Source organism: Stegodyphus dumicola, chromosome 2 (assembly GCF_044657685.1).
Source record: "Stegodyphus dumicola isolate Sdum_Otavi_A_Nest chromosome 2, ASM4465768v1".
NCBI lineage: Eukaryota > Metazoa > Arthropoda > Arachnida > Araneae > Eresidae > Stegodyphus > Stegodyphus dumicola.
The window spans coordinates 241,443,773-241,463,359 of record NC_140769.1 but is presented as its reverse complement, the minus strand read 5'-3'; the positions used below and the strand labels follow the sequence as shown (position 1 = coordinate 241,463,359).

Below are 19,587 nucleotides of genomic sequence, written 5' to 3'. Positions count from 1 at the left end.
GTGGTTTGTAATGTCTAGCTTTCCTGGCCAATCTCTGTTTTTGTTCTGAGAACCAATCAAATGTTAGTAACTGCCAGTAGAAGCTGACATCATGTTTACACTTGAAACAATTCGTTATTTTGCTTTGTTCTGTAGAAGGAGGACCTGTTTCTTATACACTGCAATTACAAGTAGGAATTTTTGTAAAAAAAATTTAATATTTAGTCAAGATGCAATGACATCAAATAAAAGAGTAGATTGGACACCTAGAAAGAGATGTAATATTATTGTGTTACGAGAAAGTGGTCTTTCCTATGCTGAAATTGCAAGACAGGTGGGTGGTTCAGTGACTACTCTCTGGAGTCCGAAAGTTTTGTTTACGATATCAGGAGACAAATTCAATAAACAGCAAAGAAGGAAAAGGCTGAAAAAGGTGCACCATATCTATTGATGACAGAAGAATAAAAAGACTATGTCTCCAAGATAGAAAAATGTCATCAGCGGCCATCAGAAGTGATCTGAATGATGCTGGTGTTTCTGTCAGTTCAAGAACAATCACGAGAAGATTAACAGATGTTGGACTGAGAGGTAGAATTCCACGAAAAAAGCCTTATCTTAATTTTCAGCAAAAAAAAAAAAAAAAGACTACAGTGGGCAAAGGAGAACACATTAATTGGACACATTATCAGTGGTCACAAGTTATATGGAGTGATGAAACTACGATATCGTTATTCGGTAGTGATGGACGAAAACATGTAAGACGTAGAATAGGAGAAGAGCTACATCCTGACTGCATTCAAGCAACTGTGAAGAACCCAGTTAGTGTTATGATTTGGTCATGCATGGCAGCAGACGGCACTGATCGCCTTCATGTCATCGATGGGACACTGAATGCCAGAAAATACATTGACGCTATTCTAGAACCAAAACTTCTACCTTCCATCAGAGATCTCTTTCCCAACAATACTTCATTTATTTTTCAGCAGGATTCTGCTCCTTGCCACACGGCCAAAATATTGAAAGAGTGGTTTTGTACAAAGAGCATTAAATTGTTGTCATGGGCAGGAAACAGTCCTGACCTCAAGATTATCAAAAATTTGTGGCACCATTTGAAAACTCTTGCCCGAATGAGGCGCCCATCAAATAAAAGGAAACTAATTGAGGCTATAATTGTTTCCTGGCATCATGTAATAACAAAAGAAGAGCTTAAAACTCTTGTTAGCTCGATGAAACGTCGATGTGAAGCTGTAATTAAAAATAAAGGGTACCCTACTAAGTACTGATGACTCACTGCAATCATCACTATCTAATGTATATTGATAACTATTATCGTTTAACTTTTTTGTATTGCAAATAATTGAATTTTGTGTTTTGTATTGAATTCAGCAATAACTTCTCTTTAAAATGATATATACAAGTTTGCATTTTGTGAAATGTAACGTTTTCTATAAGCATATAAAGTTCAAAAACATAAAACTTTCCAAAAGCGTCCACAATTTTGGCCACCACTGTATATAAACATATATAGGTGATAAAAAAATGAAGTAGACAGCAAATGCATTATATTCAGGGTGAAATCTTAATTCAGACTGAGTCAGTTTTGGTGATCTATGCACTGTAATAGGATAATTAATACTGCTGTAAAAATATGTAAAATATAAAATACCTATCTTTTAAATAATAAATTAATAATAGCCTTTTAGCTCCTGCCTTCATTTTAAAATTAATAACATTTCTGGACTGCATCATTTCTAGATTAATCTATGCCATGAAGCTTGCATGATGCTGACGACACAGCCAACCGTGAACCTAAACTTTAAGAACTTAAAACCGTTCTCTTAACAGCATTCCATATTGGATAACTACGCATTTTAGTTTCTCTCTCTATGCTGCTTGGACACAATTTCACTGTGCTCGCTTCCTATCGTAACAATATCAAAATGCAAATGTTCTTGAATTGGTACAATTTAGAGTGCCAAATGAATTGCGGCCACAAATGTCAGTTTAAATAGAAATAGAATTACAATTGCCTCGACTGCCAAATTTATTCATTGTTGATCAGCATTTCAGTATTCTTCTTCAATATGGATCTATGTTTCTATGTGTCAGTGTTCCTACGCAGTAGGCAGAGCGTCAGTCTCATAACCAATATTTCTCTGAAATTTGCTTTTATTACACACATATACACGTGTGATGATGCAGACATCAATTACCACAGCACAAAATTATAGAAGCTTGCAGTCACAGCAGATTTTAAATATCTATTTTATTTTAGCTAAAACATTCACCCACATATAATTGGAATACTAATCGTACTCATTCCAGAATATGACATTTTTGATGTGGTTGCAATAAGATGACTGCAGCAAGCAATAACCTAACTAGGGCAAGGTGAAGAGGCAAAACACGATGAGTTCAGAATGAAATCTGAAGTCAGAATAGGTTATTTTCAGTTTCAGTGCATTTGATTGGATACAGTACAAAGTCTGTAATCCGAACGTCCATTATCCGGAATGATCTATAATCAGGACCTCAAGCCACAAACTTACGCATTCGTGTACCGCATTTACACATGCGTGTTTAATGCACACGTCCACTACACATGCGCATAAAGCATTTACCCATGCACGCTTCTGATAGTGAAGAGAGTGACAGAGATGAAACAAATTTCGATTGACAAGTTAGTCGGCTTCTCGACACATTGGACTTAAACAGTAAAACTTTGTAACTGAACAAGAAATTATGTCTGTTTATAGAATTAAAGAGAAAGTATTAGCACAAAAAAAAGAAGCAACTTAAAGAACTTACATTGAAAGAAATGTTTAATAAAGAAACAAATAAATATTAAGCTTTTTTTTGTAAATTTTGATACCCTTTAGATAATAATTGCTCTTTATTTCATAAATTAGGGTTTTATATTTTTAATTGTATAATTTTTGCATGCCATCTTACCGGATTTAAATTGATGATCTATAATCTGGAAAACCCCCTAATCCGGAATCGCCGAAGCCCCGACGACTCCGAATTACGGACTTTGTAAATAAGCAATTGCTATTTTTAGAACAAAAAGGTAAAATAGCCAAATTAAAATGAAGATTTAAGAGGTTATTGCTAATTTAAGTTATAATTTTGATTTATATATTTTTTTTATTTTATACACACAAACACATACATATATTATATATATAAGATACAAAATATGAAAGAAAATTACTAATAAATTACTAATTTAATTGGTCCTGATTCCAAATTTTATTTGCCTAAAAAAAAAATCGGTACTGCACTGCGTACATCATTGATTTTGTCTGCCGTATTCTGCAATGCTGTGAGCTTTAATCTAATCACTATTTAAAACTGAAACAAAGGAGCTGAGCTTTTAAATATCCCAGCTTCTCAATATGTAGCACGTTTTCCCCCAGCTCTCGCCATGCAAGGGTGTAATTAACCGCTTGGCAGTTTTTATCTATTGTCTAAAAATGTAATTGGTTTTATTTAATATTATGGTGTGCAGACTGTACCCCACAATATTATTTATTATACACTATATATACAATGTTATTTTAGACCATATTGTGTGGTGAACTGAACACACATTAAAAAAGAAATCGCAGTTGGCTTAAGAAATTGAAAGAATGAGTTACTATGTTATTAATGTGGAACATGAATCCAACAACTTTGAAGATAATACTGGTTATTGACAAAAGCAGTAAACCTAGATGATTGAAAGAAGTCAATAATTTACCTCTAACCTTACCATAGCAACAGAAACTTGCAGATATTAAGTAATATTTTCACCAGTTTTCGTCTGAAATGGAATAGCAAAATTCAAAAATAACTTTACTAATCAGATAACTGTATATCAGGCACACAAATCTCTGATCTCTTTCTGAGAAACATCAATGCTGCTTCCGCCAAATATAACTTTTAACTTTTAGACCAGGGTATCGTAAAAGCTTTTAAATGTCATCAGAGAACTGATATTCAGAAAATAATGAAATAATGAACAGAATTGAATTTTGTGAAAATGCAAAAACTTCAAAGGAGATAAGTAAGTTGTTAGCTCTACTAGAGGCCAGGCTTATTATAGACAATGCAAAGGGTTAAACTTTTAAAATCAGGTAATTTTTTTTTTTTTTTTTTTTTTTTTTTTTTTTTTTAATGTAGCTTTTATGTAGAAGAAGCTTCAGAGAATGGCAAGCTATAGATGCTTGAGACATCAGTGATTGAATATATGATGAAGAACACGTGATGATATGCCAACATCAACCGAATCTAAAAAGCACATCAAATTCTAAGAACTCTTGAACTGAAAGGTGCTGACCAAGAAAGGTACCAGCAGTTTTACATATACAACTGAAAAACTGTTGTTGAACATTAGGAATGAAACACAGATAAGATAGTTGTTTTTAAGACATTAAATTTCACCAAAAATGTAATTATAAAATATTTTAATAAATAATTAAAAAATGAATTTCAAAAATGTACAAGTAGTTTAATTTTTAATTATTATTTCAGAATTAATTACTAGATTAATTAGTTATTATTTCATTTTAAAATCAATATCATAATTTGCAATATTACTTGTAGATATGTTTGGAACAAAAGTGATTTTAATAAGCGGGAGATACATCTACCTTGTTTGTTTACATAAGCCACATGACCTCTCAGGTCATCGGAATGTATCTCATTCAATAGAGATTAAAATTTTTTGACATACCTTGAACTGCAGGGAAGCATTCACACTAGGTCTTAGGACTATGGCAATTATTGTTGTCATTATTACCATAGTCCTAAGGCCTAAAAGAAATTAACGTCATTCACATCTCTGAAGCAGGATTTAAGCCATAATTCAGGGCTGATAAAGCTACACATGCTTGAATGTCAGATGACTCAGCGAAACCATCAATCAAAAGTCAGTTTGTGTTTTCTTCACAGTAATTGATTGGTTCTTATCTTAGGCTGACATAAAGATAAACAGTAAAGCTTTGTTTGCAGGGCAGTTACCAAATCATCAGATGTCTAAACTGAGCTTTGTTGCTAAGTCACAAAAACTGGTTTAAGGATTTTGCCTAAAAGTTCAAACTTTTCACCTTTATGCCAAGTTGGTATAAGAATTACCAATTACAGCAAAACAATACATTGGTGCACAGTTTTGCTGAATCAACAGTCATTTATGCAACAGCAATTTTTCTTTTGGCTACAGCTAAAACCCTGTACAATAGGCGTGAATGGACTTAACTTCCCTGTTTTAAACCACAAAGCTTTATAACGACAAAATAATCATCTCAATAGAAGATAGAACATTAGAAGGCTTAGAACACTAAACATAAATTCTTATACCAGTTTCTATAATACAGCAAGGTCTGGTGGTTACTTAACAGTGAAGTTCAGCTTATAATATTTATCCCTTGTGTAAAAGCTCCATGATTCATCAATCCATAAAAATTACATATTAACACATTAAAGGCATGGGATCTTGACGAAAGTATGCTAGGTAATGCGGCGACCGACCTGCCTCGTTTTTCATCCTAGAGCGGGCGATATTTTGTGTAATCATAAAAAAATTTAGACTTAAAAAAGTTTATTTAAACTCTTAAAACTACAAGAAATATTAAAAAAGAATTAAACACTAATTACAAAAAATGCTTTAAAGTACATATTTATGAGATGAATCTAGTATTTTTTATGAGTGTGGTAATGTTGATAACTTTGGTGAAGGGGTGCATTGCAAAACTCGCATTTGAAGCAAGTCAACTTTCTTTTTATATGTGCCGCACAAACTAAGCAGTTTCGTTGGGAATATGGCTTTTTGCCTTTATTTTCTATCCGAATTAATTTGTGCTTTTTGATGTCTAGCGAAAGACGTCCAGGCGGATCAATTTTATATCGTGGAGTCCATGGTGCTGAGTTCAATGTACCAGGTTGTGGCTCTTTCAGATCTTCAGGTTTTTTTGTCAGTTATAAGACAGCGCGATAATTCTAACAAATATTTTTTATATGTCAAGCTACTATTATTATGCATGTTATATACTAAATAGGAATTATACTAAATGGAAAGAAATATTTCATGACCGCATCTTAGCGAATTTGCAAGCTATGTACCGTAGTTGTTACCATTACATTTTGGAGATGTAATGGTGTCTTACCGTGCAGTTTTAAATGTTTTTGTCACATAAAAATAGTCCAACCAAATATGCATATCGCTTCACGCAGATAATCATCCTTTTGACTAAATAAATAAAAACTGCTTTAATAAAACTGCTCTTTTGCCTTTATATAAAGTTCATATGAGCACCATTTATTGCTTTCGAAATTTTACAGTTCAATATCTTTCGGCTATGAAGTCAGCCAGATACCTTCGCAGAGAAAAGTCAGCAAAGAGCCTTGTACACACCAATTCTCCGTGGACAGATCGTCTCATTGATTTAATTTGTTTCTGAAACAAAACATACGTAGTCGATCATAGCAGTGTTTTTACATCTTTTGTATTTAATGTCAGCTTTTGCAGCTACAGAAAATTGTCTTTATAGAATTGCATCCAACTGATGTTGAAGATCTATAATCTCGAATCTCTGTCCAATCTTGAAGATGGTGTTGAAGATCTATAATCTTGAAGATGATATTGAAGATCTATAACTTATAAAGACTTGTATCTATAAAGATTTAGATCAGAATTTGTACAATATCGAAAGTTGAAGAAAACGATATATAGGGAATGCACAATTAGAGAGAGACTGTAAGTAGAATTTGAACAACCAAACAGCTTCAAACCACAAAACATACCAAAATACAAATGTAAAGTGGTGCATGGATTGCATAATGTGGTTGCAAACCGTACAACTCCCGCCTTTAAGTTACAGTTGAGATAAATCATACTACTACGACTCCCGCCTTTAAGCTACAGTCGAGATAAATTGTAATTCTATGACGCCTGCCTTTAAGCTACAGTCGAGATAAATCATAGTACTACGACTCCCACTTTTAATGTGTTAAATACAGACAGTGAGCATTCATTTATTTTTTTTTAATACTAAATGGTGTTAAAATGCAACATCAACATGAAAGGGGTTAGCCCTGCAATCTTAAAAATAATAATAATAATAATAATAATAAATAAAAATATAATAAAGGACTGTTCATTCCAAAACGGATTGTAAAATGGTTTGTTTTCATGACGTCTATACATACGTATGTATCTCGCATAACTCAAAAGTGATTAGCCATACAACATTGAAATTTTGTATATGGGCTGCTACAACATGCAGTTCTGCACCTCTCTATTTTACTGCAACCGGCAGTACTAAAAGTTTTATATACCCGGCCTTTATTGGTTTAAAAGTCCTTACCTTTATTTTCGCAATCGTTATCTGTAGACATCCATTTACAGAAGGTTTAAAATTATTGGTAAAGCCATAAAGTAAGAAATTTAGAACTAATTTTTCACAAAGACCAAAAATTGAAATTCATAATTAACACATTTCAAATAATCCTATAAATGCAAAAAATAATTTAAAAAATGTTAAAAACCAAAACTTTTTCAAATGCGCAATACCCCAATTAAAAAAAACAAAGCGAACATAATAGAATAGGAATTCAATGAACTTCAACGCACTTTGTCAGGAGGAGGAACACTGAAAGCAATTGAAAATCTCTTTGCTTTTCTGTATCCAGAATTAGCTAATGAACTATTTCAATAGATTTTAATTATAATAGTTCACCCGAAAATTCTGGCCTCTCCCCAAAACAAGGGAAAAAACAAAGTAAATTCTAGTTAGAATCTTGTACTTAAGAGAATTCTATTTAAAAAATGAAAATGTAAGTAAAATAATAAAATACTTCAATGAAAAATTCAAATCAAAATTTTACATTTAAACAAACAGCATATAATCCAAAGAATTTAAAATGTAAGTGAAATAATAAAACTTTAGTGAAAATTTAATGATATGATAAAAATAATTTCATGATAAAAATTTAGTGAAAATGTTGATTTGAATTTTTCACTAAAGTATTTTACTATTTCACTTATGCTTTCATTCTTTAACTAAAATTCTCTTTATTTTTAAGTACAAGATTGTAATTAGAATTTACTTTTTTTGTTTGTTTTTACTGGTTTTTTTTTTTTTTTTTTTTTTTTTTTCCCTATGCTTTGGGGAGAGGCCAGAATTTTCAGGTAAACTATTATAATTAAAATACATTGAAATGGTTCTCTCTGCCTAATTCTGGATACAGAAGAGCAAGGATTTTGTGGAAGAGAGATTTCAATGTTTCTCTTGACGAAGCGATTGAATTCCTTTTATATTATGAATTATATTCGTTTATTATATTATGTTTGTTTTTCTTTAATTTTTTTGAATTGGGGTATTGCTTGTTTGAAAAGCTTTGGTTTTTATCATTTTTTAAATTATTTTTTGCATTTATAGGATTATTTGAAATGTGTTAATTATGAATTTCAATTTTTGGTCTTTGTGAAAAATTAGTTCTAAATTTCTTACTTTATGTCTTTACCAATAATTTTAATCCTTCTGTAAATGGATGTCTACAGATAACGATTGCGAAAATAAAGGTAAGGACTTTTAAACCAATAAAGGCCGGGTATATAAAACTTTTAGTACTGCCGGTTGCAGTAAATTAGAGAGGTGCAGAACTGCATGTTATAGCAGCCCATATACAAAATTTCAATGTTATATTTTATACTTTTGAGTTATGCGAGATACATACGTATGTACAGACGTCAAGAAAACAAACCATTTTACAATCCGTTTCGGAATGAACAGTCCTTTATTTTATTTTTATTTATTTATTTATTTTTAAGATTGCAGGCTAACCCCTTTTATGTTGATGTTGCATTTTAACACCATTTAGTATTAAAAAAAAAGAAATGAATGCTCACTGTCTGTATTTAACACATTAAAGGTGGGAGTCGTATTATGATTTATCTCGACTGTAGCTTAAAGGCAGATTATATTAAATATAGTTATATTAAATGATTAGCCTAGATGACTGTCCAAAGGGGCTTTGTCCTTTTCGATTTTGCATCGGAATCTGATAAACTGTGTATCACTTTTTATATCGTTGCCAACAAATACTATCGCCCTATATTATATTTGAAGAAATAAAATAATGAAGAATGTGTGGTTAGAGTAGACTGAAGGGTACCACTTGTATTATCGTGAAGTTGTTGTTTCATTTATCGCCAAGTTGTTGTTTCGTTTATTGCCAAGTTGTTTAATTTATGGTAATCTGAGTGGTTGAATGTTATGCAAACCTTATTATGACGTAACCGGTTGCATGATTGCGGTAAATTTTGAATTATGGGATGTTTTGTAATCGGAATCTAATAAACTGTGTATCGCTTTTTAAATCGTTGCCAACAAATACTATCGCCCTGTATTATATTTGAAGAAATAAAATAATGAAGAATCTGTGGTTAGAGTAGACTGAAGGGTACCACTTGTATTATCGTGAAGTTGTTGTTTCATTTATCGCCAAGTTGTTGTTTCGTTTATTGTAAAGTTGTTTAATTTATGGTAACCTGAGTGGTTGAATGTTATGCAAACCTTATTATGACGTAATCGGTTGCATGATTGCGGTAAATTTTGAATTATGGGATGTTTTGTAAGGGCTCGTGGTGTGTGCTGGTTAGGAAGTACATTGCTAGTTTTGTTGTTTAGATGGTAGAATGGCTGAATGTAGTAAGATTAAATTGAAGTTTCTATAAGATTTGGAACGAAAGGGGAAAAGGCATTAATTGATTGGTGTGTAAATGAAGGTTTACTTAGTAACCATTGTACGTGTCCTGTATGTAGGAAGAAAATGCATCTAAACGAACGTAAAGATCGTTTAGATGGCTTTGAATGAGTTTGTTGGAAGAAAGGTTCAGGTGGTCACTATGTCAAGCGTTCAATAACAGGAGCTCATATTAACAATATTGAAGGTATGTGGAGTATGGTAAAAAGATTTTCGCAAGATGTGTCATCGACAGTCCGAAACTATAGAGGATATTTTTTACTCTTATTTTTGTGAATTTATCTAGTGACGCCGATATACAGATTCGAGTTCACATAATTTTAGGACGTTTTTGGATGCTGTTAAGGAATTTTTTTGTGCCACAGACTGAAGACGAAGACATTTCTAAATAAGGAAAGTGGATATTTGCTTTGTGTACTGCTTAGACGCATAAGAGGTTTTTCTTTTTTATGTTATTTTATTGTTTAGTTTAATATGTAGTTTATTGAGATTATGTATTTTTTGTTTGCCCTTACTGAAGAATTGGGTGCTCCTTTGACTTTTTAAGTGATAATAAGTCGACGTGTACATGGATAAAGTCAAGGGAGTGCACAATGACTAGTCTGTGCAGTTGTATGATTTTTTTTAAGTGAAAATAGGTTAATGTGTACATGGATCCGAAGTTTGTGCAATTCTTGTTATTTTGTCTTTGTGTAGCAACGATTTTTGGCGCTAAAATCATCGCTACACAAATCCAAGATAACAAGTCAAAGAATTGCACAAACTCTGTATCCATGTACCGCCAAAAATCGCCAATGGGTACCCGTAAATATACTTTTATCAAATCTGCATAAATGTATGTTTCTCGCATTGTGATAAAAAAACAGTACATAGAGTCACCCAATTTTGAATGACATAATCCTACTGTAAATATGGGCATCTGAAAGCCCAAATCTAAAATTTGGAATTTGTTTTATTATTAATTTCATATTTTGTAAAACTTATATTTCTTGTAAAACTTATTTATATTTAAAAAACGAATTTTTTATTAAAACACTGAATAATTTAAAAGCGAGCAATGGCAACGTTTCCAAATCAAATCAAATTTTGTCCCCCTACAAAACACTTCTTAGGAAGTAATTTAAATTCTAAAACCTTTCAGATTTTTTTTTCGCTGCAAAATGACAAATAAGGCATTTATTAAAAAGAAAAAAGGTTTAAAAGATTTTGTGGTAAAATTCCAGTACGGCCTTGGCACAATTTTGAAAATTGTGAGCAACCATCATAATGTCATGTGTACTGACTGCACATGGAGGTTAGAATAGATTAGTACATGGAGGCTATCTAAGCACCGTGGTACCCTATACTAGGATTAAAAAGATTTTGTTTTACACGAGAATGTGAAGATATTTTCTTCAGTTCAACATGCACTGCACATACGAGTTTCTAGATTCTCAAGTTTACTGGAAACCAAAGTTGCTTGAAACTTGCTTTGCCATCCTAAAAGACCATCTGAGTGGAGCTGAGAAAATTGCGTCTACGCCAGCTGCCTGAAAGACGCTCATGGGATACATAATTACCCAAGCAAGTGATCACTTCCAATGTCGGCACAAAACTCGCTTTTAGGGCGGGGATCACCACATGAAATTCAGACTTTTCCAAATTTTGACTAAAATACTTAAATTCCCTGACTATTTTGGTCAATTTTCGAATGCTCTGACTTTTCCTGGTTTTCCAGGCAGCACTGTTTTAAAGTTTTCAGCACAAAATGCCAGAACGAAATTAATAGCCATTCTGGCTGAAAATACAGTACAATCCTTACCCATAGCTATTGCAGTTTTTCCTGTGCCTGGTTGACCAGCTATCAGAACTGCTCTTCCAGCAATTTTCCCCTCTTTGATCATTTCAAGTATTACTCCAGCAGCTCTACGAGCAGCCAACTGGCCAACCATTCCCTGTGAAACCTGCAAAAGAATCAGGATGTCTAATTAATACAAAATGAATGATAAAATAAAGCTACATTATTTTATAAAATAGCATAACTATAATGTTTCTTTTCTCAAATAAAAAATTAAATATTTCAAAGCAGTTTCATAAAAGGGAAAAAATGACTTGAGATAAAATTTTGAAGAATGCTACCAAAAATGGCATCTCTTCATCATACCAAAAATGTAAATAAAAAAATCATACCAAAAATATCAAACTCTTCTGTTTCCACAAAACAAAAAAGCTACGATCTTTATTCCTGCTTTCTTTAAAATCAATACAGTGCATTTTTACAGAATATTAACTTAAAAGTAATTAAATTCTGGTGATTGCCAGATTGCCACAATCAAAATGCATGCTACTTTGAATTAATACTAATTTCTAATATCATAGATAGAACCAATCGCTAAACTATCATCAAATAATTATTTTATGCATATTCTGTGAACCACCAAATTTCTTACATACAGAATGTTGTTCATCTAAAAATAATAGAAAGCAAACAGCATAATTCTTAATAAATAATTTGAAGTGCAATTTCTCCAGTAATAAAAATTATTAGGCTCAAAATATCAAAAGTCCTAACAGTTTTGACGCTCGGCAAAATATCTTTTGTTCGATTTTTGCAACAGAAATATATAAGTAATAGTATAATAAAACAACATCAATAAAATTTTTTTTTAAATTATATTTATATCTTTAATATTTCTGATACACGGTCTCGCACACTGGAGATAAAAATGTTTTCTCTCCCATACAGTGTTCTCATGGCTCGCTTTGAAATCGTTGAGTTTCTGAATCAAAAACTCATAAATGCTTTACAAAATATGCAATAGATAATAAAACAAATTCCATATTTGAACTTCCAGATGCCCATTTCGGGTGGAGATGTATGTTATTCAAAATTTGATGGCTCTAGGTAACGTTGTTTCATCACAATGCGAGAAACATACATACATTTTATGCAGATTCTTCATGATTTAATTTTTTTAAATATAATGCAGGGCAATAATATTTGGTGACAACAATTTAAAAAGTGATTCAGACTTTTAAAGTTTTCAACACAAAATGCCAAAACAAAATTAGTAGCCCATCTGGACTAAAAATTCAGGTTAAGCATATCACTCAAGCATGTTCTCATGAAAGCTCTTTGTTAGCCGTTGTCCACTCTACATCTTCCAATCAGGTTTCGTGCTTACAATATGATAATATCAATCTCAGTGCAAGAAAATATAAGGACATTCATGCATAAATAGAAAGAGAACACAAAAATGTGACAATCAAAATCGCAATAACAACCGTGTATTTTGTGTACATATATTAAGCACATTCATGCATTTTTACAATGAAGATTGGTCTTTCTAAGTATGAGATAGGTGGTGAACCATGATATATAACTGCACGCTTTTAAGAAATTTTATGATTATATTATACTATTGTGATAAGCAACTATGTTAAAAACTGAACCTAAAAACTTACCATAGAATTATCATGTGCAAAATGCATGCTACATTTAGTTACTTGTGGCAGCAGTTTTGGCTAACTTCAGAACTTTCATAACATGAGCAGTGAAAGAGAAAGAAATGCCCCTTTGAACAGATGATGGATAAATATGTACTTAAAACTAATTTTGAAATTTGTTATTAATGTTATATTTAATATATTTAGTGTTTCATTAAGATGTGGTCTCTTTAATTGTGGATTACTTGTTTGGCTTTTCAGTTCAACATACAAGGCAAGCAGACACTCCAACAAGAAAAGGCAGGCTCAATTTTGATATTTCTATTAAAATAAAAAGACATAGCTTTGAAGAAATAAAAAAATAATCATTTTTAACATTTAAAAAAATTCCAAACTGGCTTAAATTTACTTTATAATGCATGATTTTGGCTACTGAACAGCTTATAATATGATTTTGATATAAAATATATTAATATTGAATTAAATATTTTAAACTTTATATTCTTTGGATGATTTTAATTTGAAAATTTCTAATACTTCTATACAGAGAAAATCTTCACTAGAGAATAGATTTTATTTATGAAAGTACTTTTGAATGTCATAAATATAATTAATAACTAATATAATATTTTTATGTGGATAAACTTAGCAGTGTACTATATTAAAAAAATTAACAATTAAAAATGTACAATGTAAAACAAAATTAAATACAAATATTAGCTTATTAAATACTGACTGAATCTTCATAAAAAGCTTTACAAATGCAGATGATGAAGTAGATGAAGACAAATCAGATCAAATAAAATTTAATAAAAAAATTATGCCGAAAAGTGTAAGGGATAAAGATATTTGCCTAATTTAATTAATTCATTAAATTTCATTTATTGCTGTGAAAGATGCTTCTTATAAACTATAAATAAAAAACAAATTTTAAAAAGTAGTTTTAGACTCCTGTCCAACAAATCAATCTCTGTAAAATTGACAGAGTTGGCAGCTATGTACAGTCAATCAACGGAAGGGGAAACAGTTATATATTTCCCACTCAGCAAATTCATTAAACCTGTGTTTTTCTTGTCTCGAAAGCTCAACTTAGTATATACATGTATATAGATACAAATTTTGTATTATGTAAATAATTTTAGTGAAATAGTAGTGCCTTTTGTATAATGTAACCTATAATGCATGAAAAAGACAAGCACTGCCAGAAAAATAAGATTACAAGGGCAGCCTATTTAACATTGAGGTAAATATCCACCTTGTTAAATTGGCAAAATATCACCACAGTGGTGATGGTTTTGGCAACTAATTTTCGTCACCCAACTTTGCGAAAAATCGGCGACATTTTGGTTTGGTCCCTGTATATCTGTAAGTGGCACCGTAACTGAAGAATTGTAATAGATCCTTATATGTAACTGTAGTCAGCCCATATATGTAACTTTAACAGTACATGCTTTTCAGTAATTTTAAGAAAGGGAAGGTACTAGAGACTTCTCTGTGGCCAATGGAAAACTATGTAAGACCAAACAGAGCAGCAGTTCTCAATTTTTAGTTCAGAGCTGATTCGGAATATTGAGAGATTTTCGTGCAAGCTTCCCCTTTTAAATGCACTTTGCACTGCATTGTGTTTAACGTCATTAATAGTTTGAAGTGTAACTACTGACTGTGCTCTGTGATACTGAGAGAAACTGTACAAGTATTTCTTTTGGTAAAATAAATTTTATTCAGTTCTGAATGCATTCAATCTATCACAAACCCATACGTAAGCAACCATTTTTGGCATGAGTGGGATTGAATGCCAGTGACAAGTCTGATGGAGGAACAACTAAGACAGCTCATGGCAGCCTATCCTGTATTTAAAGAAGAGATGGGATCGGGCCAAGAAAAGATGGAAGGGGCAGTCAAGTCTGTTAAGGAAGCAATGAAAGCAGGTAACAAAAGATTGAAGGTGTCGTCAAGTCAGTTCCAGAAAAGACTATAGCAGGTCAAGAGGAAATGGAAAAAAGAAATTACTGCAATAACAGAAAACAAATCTTAAACTATGGACAGCAGAATAGAAATGGCTGAAAACAAAGTTTAAGAAACTGAAGAAAGACCTTTTGCTGCAGAATAACGAATTGGGGAAAGACTTCCTATTGTCGAACAACAAATCGAAAAAGAGTTTGTACCGTCAAACAACAAAATGAAGAAAGTTTACACTGAACAACAAATCAATTATAGAAATATGTCAAAAAAGAAGTTGACGGATTAAAGAAATCCATAATTACAGCAAGAAGCAATTCCAATATTTTTAAATTTCTAACCATGTCTTTTCATTCTCTCTAAAGCTATCCACATAAGACAGAAAAAATGCCTGGTAAGACTCAATTTTCTGTAGTGGTGGATTCAAATGGATGCGGTTTGTAAGCTAAGGCCTGCCACCTTCCTGCTTCACTGAGAGCGTACACAAGGATATCCTCCAGTCTGACCAAAAACCAGAAGCTAGACCTTAAAGCACTATCTGGCACATTGGATCTGTGCTTCAGCAGGAGGTATTTAAAAGACTTGATAAGACTTCAGTTGAAATCTTATCAACGAAAGCCAATGGAACCACTGCAGGAACTTGCTATGGAAACTAAAAGCCTGTTTCATCTTGCTTCGTCGCATTATGACATCCGGAATCCTGAGATACAGAAAGCCCTGCAAATGGCAAATGTCAAGCACCTAGAAAGCACTTTAGTATATGCTATAAAATTCAAGGCAACCTAGCAGGAAACAGGCACAGACGGCCACCCAACCACAGCTGCAAGTATTGTTGATGAATGACAGCCAACATATTGAACATTTATTATAAAGAACATGCTAAAAATCAATTGTTATGCTGATATTTGCATTTGTTGTCATATGAAGCACCATCTGTGGGACACTTTTGGCAGGAGCTTTCGATAAAACCCCCATGTGATTTCAAGCATGTGTGTCAAATTTTACCTCTCTAACTACATTATTCTATAAATTATTGAATTTTCAATTGTTAACAGACTTTGGGGTCACTTGGTATATATTCTTTTTACTGCATTGTTTTATTAGTTTTATACTTGTGGCCACATTTTTGTTTTCTACTTGTGTGTTTGATTCTAATATGGAATTGTTGATTTGAGAATGGCAATATTCAGAATGTAAAAACATCTTAAGTGAAATGTGCGATATGTCTTTCATTTGACAGATCTTTCCTGAAAGCTCATGTCTTACATAAATACAAAGAGGGAGAACACTTTTTGTTGCAGCTGTTTTATTCATTTAACTGATAGATTTAGTTGAATTATGAAGATACTCTACAAGTTATTTTGGCATTTCCAGATATTTCTCTTCAACCGTTAAGGAGGTATTGTTTATATCTCCATTTTCAGCTTAATCTGTTGAAGTTAATTACTGTGCTATTTATAACTGGTTTTTATAATAAATTGCTAATTTCTTCCTGTGCATAAAGAGCAATCTTTTAGATAGGTATAAGCAAACTGATAGCCCGCATGAATATTTTGACACATTTTTTCACTCTGGCCAAGCACTTGGCAAACTTCTCAGTTTATGTTATTATTTTCACTTTCTCTTTCATTCTGCAAATGACAAAAAAAAAAAAAAAAAAAAAAAAAAAAAAAAAAAAAAAAAGTTTCCTTTTCCTTAAAAATATTTTTGCTTTATATTTTACTTTTTAATTATAACTGTTAATTTTAGATAATATTTTAAAATTTAACTTGCATGGATGAAATATATTATCCTAAATAATTATTAAAATTTATATTTATTCACTGACCACATACTTTAAATATTTTCTTCATAGAAATGTTTTGAGAATTTGATTTTATTTATTAAAATTGAATTTCTTACAAAAAATATGTTGTGACCCAGTATAAGCCCAAATGCACTTGAAAACTGCATACAATGAAAGAGAAAAAAACAGTAAAGCATGGTTAATATATTTTTTATTGGACTACTCAGAAAAAATATGCAAATGAAAAAGGCCAAAAAATCGGCATTATATTTTACAATAAAGTGCATTTACAGTATTTATTGTAAAATAAGTGCGAGATAAAAAATCGGCTGGACTTTGCCAATTCTGGGTTTTAGATCATCAATTTAAAGCCAGTGACATGCAATATAGGAATTAAAAAATTAAGTAGTTGTTTATGAAAAAACGGAATTTTTGATGACCTAAAGGGAATCAGAATTTACAAACAAAAAAACAAAAAAAAAAAAAAAAAAACTCAATATTTATTAGTTTGTTTTATTAAATACTTCTTTCAATGCAAGCTGTTTCATTGATTTAAACTAACACTTTTACTTTAATTTTACAGTTAAGCATAATTTCTTGCTTAGTTAAAGTTCCATTCTTCAAGATCTGTAATTGCTGCGTCTGTTAATTATAATATAATAACTATAATTATTACTAGCTGTCCATCAAAGTCTTTTCAATCTCAACAATCTCTCTCACTCTCTCTCTCTTTATAATTACTCTCAGAGCCATACAAGTCAGTGATAATTACCATAGCTGATATGCACTCTTTGTATCTACAAGGGTATTATTGAATCTTTGTAAAGATGTAATTTAGTCCAAGGCATTTTGCAGTTTAATTACTGTGAGATAATGCAAGAATAAAAGCAGCTTGATCAATTCATCAAGAATTTTTACAGCTGGCATGAGAAATTTTATCTCAAGACAGTTATAAAAAATGCTGCATGACCTAGATCTTACACTAAATGATCTTTACCAGTCACTAAGAGGAACCCTCAAAGGACAGATTTTTGTCATTGAAGCCAAGCTGGAAGGTGGTTGTCAAAGTCACTTCTACGAAGGTTTGATTCTGAAGGGATGGTACCTAAAATCTGCCTTGGCATTTGTAGAACATCATCAATGCATATTAACTGACTTTTGCTTTTTCACTTTCGTCATTACATCAATTTTGACTTTGCAAAATATAAAGTTTACAAGTTTTAAAGGTGGTCAGAATATCCGAACAATCTAATATAAAATGATTTTTAAAATTTACTGCATTATAATATTAAAGACTTACAGCACGCGGATCCAGAGTATCATCTAACCCAAGTCCACGTATATGGGAATGAGCACCAATGCGTTCAATTCGAGTAATATCTCGAACTTCTTGAACTTTAGCCGCTGTCTCCTAAAATGATATTTAGAAATATATAGTGATACAACTATTTTTTAAAAAGCAGATAAAAATTTATTATTGCACAAAACTTTTTGAAATCGCAAAACTATTGTACAAATCCCTTTCAAATCTGGTTTGGTAACTTGGGAGAAAATTTCACTTAAAATTGGAAGAATGTATTGCTACATGATATGTGTACTCGATAATATTCTTCCACTAAAAGAAATTCTATACAAAAACTCTTAAAACAGACAAGCAGAACTGAAGTACCAGAATTGTTTTAATTCAAGATGATAAATTATCTACATCACAAAGAGTTGAAAAAGAACACGTATTAAAGTAAGAAAACACAGTATTTTTTATAATTATCCACACCCTTATGTAAAGTCACAAACTCACGGCAACTTTGTGAGTTGGCAAAAAACGGTTGTTTGACCATCTTTAAAGCTGATATATACTGTTATGTTCATAAATAATACTAAAATGAAGCATTTGTTTATGACCAAAAAGAAATATAAGCTAGGGGGGATTGATTTGCTGAATGCGTTAAAAATAACACACATAAATCTACATGTATTTAAACATGTGGATTGGCTGTTGTTGTGTTTATATATAAAAATATACCATAAGCACGGCAGTTCTATGTAATGTCGAAACCTGGGATATGGATAATCAGAAACAAAAATTTACATTTATTTAACATATATGTGTGTTGGCTATTACTGTATGTATAAAAAAAATATGGTACTGTTCTGTTATCAGGACTGGGTTCAGAAATATAATGCATGTATACATGTATTAAGGTCATACAGATATGAATGACACAAATGCTGCCACAGAGCGGAATAAAATTTATTAACAAAAAACTGATAGTACATCAGTTAAAAATAATCCCTGCCCAAGTCAATACACTTCTGCCATCTGGCTGGGAGGTGCTGAAGGGCTTTGGTAAATCAGTCTGTGGGAGTGTTGGTCAGCACCTACGCACAATTGCATGCAATTTGGTAGAAGATTCAACATGTTGGCCCCTGTGTCTTTCATCTTGTCAAGCAAGCCGTAGTAGGGGGGAGGACAGATAGGGAGAGTAGGGAGGATGTGGCAACACAGTGAAGCCCAATGCCTCCTGAGTGTCGCAGGTGTTCTGGCTGATGTGGGGACGTACTGCAACAGCACATGCCGTGCCTGTTTGCCCAAACGGTGCTGCTGAATGTGCCAATGCAACATTCTGGCAAACTCACAGTGCCAATCGCTGTTGATAGTGCACTTAGAAGTGGGCTTGATGCATGCTTCC

General features: G+C 32.1%; 1 protein-coding gene across 2 annotated transcripts in view; it reads right to left on the bottom strand.

The window, feature by feature from the left end:
• The window catches only part of rept (RuvB-like helicase 2 rept), an 86,599-nt gene that overhangs the window by 52,049 nt on the left and 14,963 nt on the right, over window positions 1-19,587 (bottom strand). For both annotated transcript variants that reach the window (XM_085811944.1, XM_085811945.1), the window contains exons 2-3: window positions 18,198-18,308; window positions 11,528-11,669 (exon numbers count right to left, since the gene is read on the bottom strand). In XM_085811944.1, the coding sequence (XP_085668070.1) occupies window positions 11,528-11,669; window positions 18,198-18,308 (253 nt within the window). The remainder of the gene's footprint in view (window positions 1-11,527; window positions 11,670-18,197; window positions 18,309-19,587) is intronic.